Source organism: Mustela erminea, chromosome 5, assembly GCF_009829155.1.
Source record: "Mustela erminea isolate mMusErm1 chromosome 5, mMusErm1.Pri, whole genome shotgun sequence".
Taxonomy (NCBI): Eukaryota; Metazoa; Chordata; class Mammalia; order Carnivora; family Mustelidae; genus Mustela; species Mustela erminea.
In genome coordinates, this window is record NC_045618.1 from 95,888,755 (window position 1) to 95,896,772 (window position 8,018).

The 8,018-nt window shown below is 37.4% G+C and overlaps 1 protein-coding gene across 1 annotated transcript; it reads right to left on the reverse strand.

Annotated features, from left to right (window-relative positions):
- Positions 1 to 6,440: 6,440 nt before the first annotated feature.
- On the reverse strand, positions 6,441 to 7,237 carry RPL10L (ribosomal protein L10 like). The gene has a single exon (XM_032341712.1). It carries the CDS (start codon positions 7,150 to 7,152, stop codon positions 6,508 to 6,510), a length of 645 nt encoding a protein of 214 aa, XP_032197603.1. The 5' UTR covers positions 7,153 to 7,237; the 3' UTR covers positions 6,441 to 6,507.
- Positions 7,238 to 8,018: the final 781 nt, after the last annotated feature.

Consider the following 8,018-nt stretch of genomic DNA (forward strand, 5'->3'; position numbering starts at 1 on the left):
GAGATTAAGAGTCACTTATGGTTTGTCTCCCTACCAATCCCATCTTGTTTCATTTATTCTTCTCCTACCCCCTTCACCCCCCATGTTGCTTTTCCACTGCCTCATATCAGGGAGATCATATGATAGTTGTCTTTCTCTGCTTGACTTATTTCACTAAGCATGATACACTCTAGTTCCATCCATGTCATCGCAAATGGCAAGATTTCATTTCTTTTGATGGCTGCATAGTATTCCATTGTATATATACACCACATCTTCTTTATCCATTCATCTATTGATGGACATCTAGGTTCTTTCCATAGTTTGACTATTGTAGACATTGCTGCTATAAACGTAGTGATCTGAAGGGGCACGTGCACCCTGTTGCTTTTTAAATAGCATGTTTCCTTAATGACGCGTAAGTCTCATCTATAACTTCTCACTTTTATCCTGTTCAAATCTCCTGTCTGTTCCTTCAGTGTAGCCTAGACTAGTAGTTTCAGCTTCTTAGAATAAGAAGAAATCACCTCCTCTTATTCCTCTTTTTTCCCTCCCTTATCCCTTGATACATATACTATTGAAAATGGTATGTGAGCATAGACAATATTTTCTATGTTAAATGACTCTGAGTGACAGAAAACAGGTTTCCTTTCAGCTGTTGCTGCCTCTCTTTTAATAGTGCTGACCATCTCCTGGTTCTCTATGTATCTGGGGTCCAAATGCTGATTCTCAGGGGGTCGTTTTAAAGTTATTTAGAGGGTACTGGAGTTCCTCTCCCTATTCAATTCCCCTGAGGCAAATCTGGCTAAGGCATGGCGTTTTTTTTTTTTTCCTGGTGAAGTTCCTCCAGACAGCTTCCTGCTGCTATGGCTCCTTCCTGACAAGCAATGCTCTTAGGAAAGGGGGCATAGTCTCATCAATGTTGCTCAAACTTAAAGCACTAGGATGGCTCTACACCAAGGGAAATTTAAGTCATATCCTTACTATGCCAGAGACTGGGGATGAGGGCTGACCCCTGACACTCTTTATCTCAGTTCTGCCATCTTCTTCCTGTTCCCACTACGAGCATAATCTTGGTGGTGGTGATGGTGTTCGATGATTCATAATATTTAGGCAAAAGAAAATCACCATTTGCTAACAAATCGATGTACTGTCCCCTGTCCCCATCTACCCACCTAGAGAGGAGAAAGAATAGTTGGTCCTTTAAAGATCCTGCATTTCCCAAAAGATAGCATGGTCCTTCACAATCTTTTATATTTCTCTTTATCAGTAACCAGTCAACTTGGGATAACAGAGAGTTTCATGAATAGAACCCTTGAAGAGTCTAATAGTATAATTCTCAAACTATGATAGTTTCTACTATAAACATGATCTTATTCTTTGGAGCACAAAATTATCTTTTGATCAATTACTCTCAGAAGCCTATTTAACTTCTATAATATGAAGAATTAATTAGTTAATTATTTATAATAAAAATTATCAAGATTCTGGATGGACACAAATACAACATTAATGTTTTTAGATTTTATATTAAAAATTCTTCATTTTGATAGAGTAATTTTAGCTATAGTTATTAGAGATCCACACCAATAAAAGATAACTAGGAATTGTTATAAACTTGTAGAAGTGTATTTTTTACATGAATTGTTTTAAAGTTAAAATTTCAGAAATATTTTTATTATAACATTAAGAGTATTTCTGGGTGAATAAACTGAAGTAAAACAAGACAGGATCAAAGAATCTCCTTGCCAACACCAAATGAAATCAAAAAATATGGTAAAAGAAATACAGCCAAAAGCCACCAAGGAAAAGGTCATGTCCTAGGCATATCATAAATTTAGGAGGAAAAAAGGGCATAAAATGAAGATTTATTCTCATATAATAGCCAGAGCTTTTTTTTTTTAAATTAAAGATTTCTGGGGGCGCCTGGGTGGCTTAGTGGGTTAAGGCCTCTGCCTTCAGCTCAGGTCATGATCCCGGGGTCCTGGGATTGAGCCCTGCGTCAGGCTCTCTGCTCAGCAGGGAGTCTGCTTCCTCCTCTCTCTGCCTGCCTCTCTGCCTACTTGTGATCTCTCTCTCTCTTTGTCAAATAAATAAAATCTTTTAAAAAAATTAAAGATCTCTGGCTAAATAATTTTAGTGTAATTCCATATTTTGAGGGATGGGGAGAGATAGTAGATTATTTAATAACCATTTATGAAATGTGCCTCTTCAAAACTTTCCAGACTCCTAGAAACATTCCTAAAGAAACATAAGATTTTAAAAATGTCTCACTATTGCCCTAATATGGGAGGAAGTGTACTAAGTATAAATTATCTTTGTGTAACTATTCAAATTGTATAAAAATTGACAGGTAGAACCCCTATTGATATTTCACCAAAGATGCTGACACTTGGGCTCACCGTTTTCCAGTGAAAATGGAAAGCACTACACAGCAGCGGGAGCAAGGATAAGAAACACACCACAGCTGGAAGAGTAGACTGCATGCCTGACCTTGAGGAGTGAGCCTAGCTGCAGGATAATTAATGGGATCCCAGAAGTTGAGTCAAAATCCAACATCCATCCAAGGATATATTTGACTCCTCATGTTCCCTCCTTTCCCTAGCTTCTCATCATGAAACAACAGAAGAGTTGGTAACAAAATCCAGTCCTCAAACTACAGTACCCAGAACGAGGACTAAGTGAAAGAAAATAACAAAAACTTTGTGAAAGCATTACTGGAGAAAGTTCCCTACAATCTTTCAGGTTAAATTGAGCTGGTAGAACAGTCTATTATCACACATCAACATTATGAAAATAATGGTATGATAACCATATAATTTTTCTTTTGAAAAACGAGAAAAAGGAGAAAAAAAATAAATATTTAATTAAAAAGGTAAGGTAGATAAAAAATCCAATCTGTGGGGAAGAAAAAGGAAATAAAGCAAATCTCTGTGAGTAATATGTAAAAGATAATGGGTAGAGCACAGTTAAATTTTTCAAAAGGAGCTCCAAGAATAGACGACCAACTAGAATACTATGAAAGTAAACATTACAAAACTAAAGATAAAAAATAACAAAAACTCAAATCAGAATATTGAATCCAATTAAATTAAATTAAAATTAATCCAATTAAACATAGAACTCAAATTAGACAACTGAAGGGAATAATAGTTGCAAAACAGAATATTGAATATATAAATCATGAAAGAATAGTATTACTATAAGCAGCAAAAATCAGAAGCTGAGAAGCAATGAGGCAGAAGCAAATGGAGTAGTGATAATATTGATATCATAAATTAACACTAATTTTATGCACTTAATTTGTGCAAGGCACAATCCTACTCATTTTCTCATCCTAAACACAAATTTGTGATCTATCGTGTCTTAAGCTTATTTTATAGTTAAGAAAATTAAGCAATGGTGATACTAAGTAATTTGCCCAAGTATGTGGAGAAACAAAGATTCAAATCCAGTCATCCTAATGGCAGAATTTCCCTTATTATCTACTATTAAGCATGGCAATGACTTCACTTTGAATTATTATTGATGGTATAATTTAATTCACTTTGACTTTACTCATTATTTTCTGCATTACTTAAAGAAAGGTATTTTTGTGAAAAGACTGCTCTAAGAAAAACCCCAAATGTATGTCATTAGTATAAAGACAGAATATGATTGAGCTAAATGATCTCCCAGCTTAATCCTTAGGTCCCTGATGACATTCTAAGAATCAGAAAGCCCTACCTGAATTTTTTTTGAGGTAGGCAGTACCAAGCTGCTAAAGTAGAAATAAAATAGCTGCCAGTGCTAGTGACAAGTCAATTCATGCCAGAGCTAGTGCATACTTTTATAAAAATTAAGGGCTTCAGGCTAAATATGCTTAGTGTAATTGCATATTTTGAACGGGGGGAGAAATGGTGGATTATATAATGATAATTTGTGGAATGCTTTTCAAAACTAAATTGATAATGATGCATGGTCCAGTTGAAGTTTTCATCATCTTCTGATTCAGTCAGTATTTTCCATGAAACGTGGAGACTCCATCAACCAAATCAGAGTTTTATAGGGCAATATTTACTTGAATTTAGTAACTGTACTTCTTTTTTTTTTTAAAGAGGAGATAGTGCTGTTTCATTGCAGTAGTGCATGAATATATGAATACATAATATATTCCCAAATTAAGTTTTCCATTTTGAATAGAAATTCAGAAATAATGACAAGCTCTGCAAAAAATATAATCAAATTATCCTTCAGCACAACTGTCTTCTTATCAATTTATTAACTAAAATGACCAGAAAACAGAAAAATGCTGAAAAAACAAAATCATAGCTTAGAGAATATAATAGGATTTTTGTTTTAAAAAAAGTGAAAGTGTCCTTCTATCAACAGTAAAGGAAATAAAATTTATGTGATAAATTATAATAGAAAACTGTAGAAAAATGACACTTAATGACACCTACCAGTTTTTAATAATTTTGAATCTTTCATTTTCATCAACATGTCTATATGCATAAACAATCATAGTTACCAGTCTCCACCAGACAAGGACATTCATGGGCTTATCACCTACCTATATTTAGGGAGTGAATACAGAGTTCCAAGTTTGAAGGTCAAGATACATGAGAATTTTGAGAGCAAAAAGAAGGGTGAATAATAAAGATGGAAAATATTTTCAAAACTGCATTATATTAACACGGCAACTAAGGGACTGTTCGTTTTGTTGTGTTGTGCTTCGAATTTTCATTTGAGCTTGAGTTCTTGTTTTTGAAAGTCTTTGTGGCAAAAAGTAAACTAGACGGACAGGAGTCAGAAGATCTAGCTCATGGCTACCCTAATTTTTGAATGTACAGGATTTAATTTCCTAGAAAAGTTCAAGAGTTTTAAAAGCATCTGATAAAAGACATAAAGGAAAGTGCTTAGAACTCTTTCTACATATTTGTATTATTTAGTATTTATCTTTCTCATTTATACATAATATGAAAAATATTGCAGCTTAATACAGCAACCTTCTTGAAAAAGTAGGACATCTCTTCCAGTAGGAACCTGAATATTGTCAGATGCAAACTTTTAGATTTGACAGGAATTTTTTTAAGTAAATGGAATAATTGAATAAGCATATGTCTCCACACTATTTAGTACTCCTTTTGTTGCTTTCATTCAAAGCAACAAAAATGGTTAGTTTTAAAGAGGTGAGGACACTGTTGACAAGATTGAGATTTGGAAGACTAAATAATTTAAAGAACCAGAATTTTAAAATGTAATACACACCCAGAAATTTTAGCTTATGTAGTTTCCAAAACAAAAACACCTGTATGATCAATGTAACTCTAATGTAGGGCAAGCACCTACAGATTGTAAACTCTCTTTAGGGTCCTTGTAGAGCACAGATTGTTGATTTGGTATCATTTTCTCTTTTCTGTTGGTTCTACTGGGACTCAGATACAAGTAATGTGAACTCTGTTATCAACCTATGACCTTTAGGTGATAAAGAAAAGACTGGACTGTTGTCTCCTGACTGTGAGATAATAAAAGGCTTATCTGAGGAAACCTTTTGCAGTTATAGCCAGCTGTCCAAAGGCTGATAATTAGAGGTCATATGAAATTCTAAAATCAATGTGCAGAAATGTATAAGGAAAACATAAGCAATAAGTTTAAGAATGGATTTTTTAGTTCCAGAGATTGTAGTTGAAATGTCACTCATGCCTATCATTATTTTCATCCCTATTGCTTGTTTTCCATAAACAAGAACGATATTTTTTCCTCTACAAATCTTGGATTTTTTTCTATTTTTTATTCAAGGTAAGAATATAGCTACATAATTTACTATGTAGCTTCACTACAAACAAAACTTTTTAAATTTTTTTTTCTATTTTTTAAAAATTTCTTTTTCAGCGTAACAGTATTCATTATTTTTGCACCACACCCAGTGCTCCATGCAATCCGTGCCCTCTCTAATACCCACCACCTGGATCCCCCAACCTCCCACCCCCCGCCCCTTCAAAACCCTCAGATTGTTTTTCAGGGTCCATAGTCTCTCATGGTTCACCTCCCCTTTAAAAGATTTTATTTATTCATTTGACAGACAGAGATCACAAGTAGGCAGAGAGGCAGGCAGAGAGAGAGAGAGGAGGAAGCAGGCTCCCTGCCCAGCAGAGAGCCTGATGCGGGGCTCGACCCCAGGATCCTGAGATCATGACCTGAGCTAAAGGCAGAGGCTTTAACCCACTGAGCTACCCAGGCGCCCCCAAACAAAATTTTGACATAGTTCTCTACTGTCCCAAGTTAAAAGTTTTTGGATTAGAACTGCAATAACTGTCTCTATAATAATCACATACGGATTGTTTCATTCCCACTCGAAGGAAAGTATCATTTGTCATTAAAATTCTGTTTTAATATAAACACTCTTTCTCTCATACTCTATATTCTAAAAAACAGATAAACACTTACAAATATTTAAAATATTAAAAAAAAACATTTATTTTTTGTCAGTGAATAATATTTATTGGTAAGCATATCAGACCAGAGGAGTCAATGCTGTCCAAGATCTCAGGAGTGCAGAGCTCGCCACTTGTCCAGAGGGCCGCGACTGGGAACGTATTGGACTCCACAGCCATCAGGGATGAGGCGCTTCTTAGCCACTTTGTCTTCAAATTCATTAGCGTTAAACTTGGTAAAGCCCCACTTCTTGGAGATATGGATCTTCTGGCGTCCAGGAAACTTGAACTTGGCCCTGCGTAAGGCTTCAATCACATGTTCCTTATTCTGAAGCTTGGTCCGGATGGACATGATGACTTGGCCAATGTGGACTCTGGCCACTGTGCCCTGGGGCTTTCCAAAGGCACCGCGCATACCCGTCTGAAGCCTGTCAGCCCCAGCACAGGACAGCATCTTGTTGATGCGGATGACATGGAAGGGATGAAGCCGCACTCGAATGTGAAAGCCATCCTTGCCGCAGCTTTTCACCATGTACTTGTTGGCACAGATTCGAGCGGCCTCCAGGGCTTCAGAGGAGAGCTGCTCGTATTCATCAGACACCATGTGGCCACAGAGTGGGAACTCGTCCACTTTCGCCTTCTTCCGACCCAGATCAAAGATACGGATCTTGGCATCAGGGACACCGCGGCAAAAACGAGACTTTGGATATGGCTTGTTCTTACAATACCGGTAACAGCGAGCTGGTCTGCGGCCCATGGTAACACCAGGAACCTCGGCCGGCCGGCGACGAAGAGAAAGAGGCGCGCTCTCACACGCCTGCGCATGCGCCTTATATGCATTTGCCCATCTTCCCCTCTGGGAATCATAGAGTCCTGATGACGTCAAGAAGACGCTCTTTCTGGACATCCCGCCATAGATACAGCGACACTCTATGCCTCTGTGGGTCCAACTTGGCACATGCGCACAGCAGACAGTGGCTAGATATATTTTCGTGTTGCCAGGTAACGAATTGGGCTTTGTCGCAATAGCCAGGGAAACACTTCCTGCTGTACCTCTTGGGCATAGGCTTTGTCTTAAGTATAAAAGACATACTTTCCGGGCGCCTGGGTGGCTCAGCGGGTTAAAGCCTCTGCCTTCGGCCCAGGTCATGATCCCAGGGTCCTGGGGTCGAGCCCCGCATCAGGCTCTCTGCTCAGTGCAGAGCCTCCTTCTCTCTCTCTCTCTGCCTGCCTCTCTGCCTACTTGTGTTCTCTGTCAAATAAATAAATAAAATCTTTAAAAAAAAAAAAAAGACATACTTTCAGTAGAGTTTAAATAAGGAAGGTGTCTCCAGCTATGCAATATACTTTGTGTCTAGTTTGTCTAAATCAATTTTCCAGAACTCTTATTTCCCACCAGCATTTATAGAAGGATTGCTAGTTCTCAAAGAATATGTGGTTTCCTTCTTTAGGTAAAGTGGTTTCTTGGCATAGTCTGTCTGATAAGGTTCAAAAAGAGATGAGATGGTGATGCAACATGGGGGCTTAAGTGGGTAGGAGAAGAATCAATGAAACAAGATGGGATTGGGAGGGAGACAAACCATACATAAGTGACTCTTAATCTCACAAAACAAACTGAGGGCT

Bases quoted from the DNA above. Each gene is read 5' to 3' on its own strand.
- RPL10L (XM_032341712.1), bottom strand. From the start codon at position 7,152: ATGGGCCGCAGACCAGCTCGCTGTTACCGGTATTGTAAGAACAAGCCA.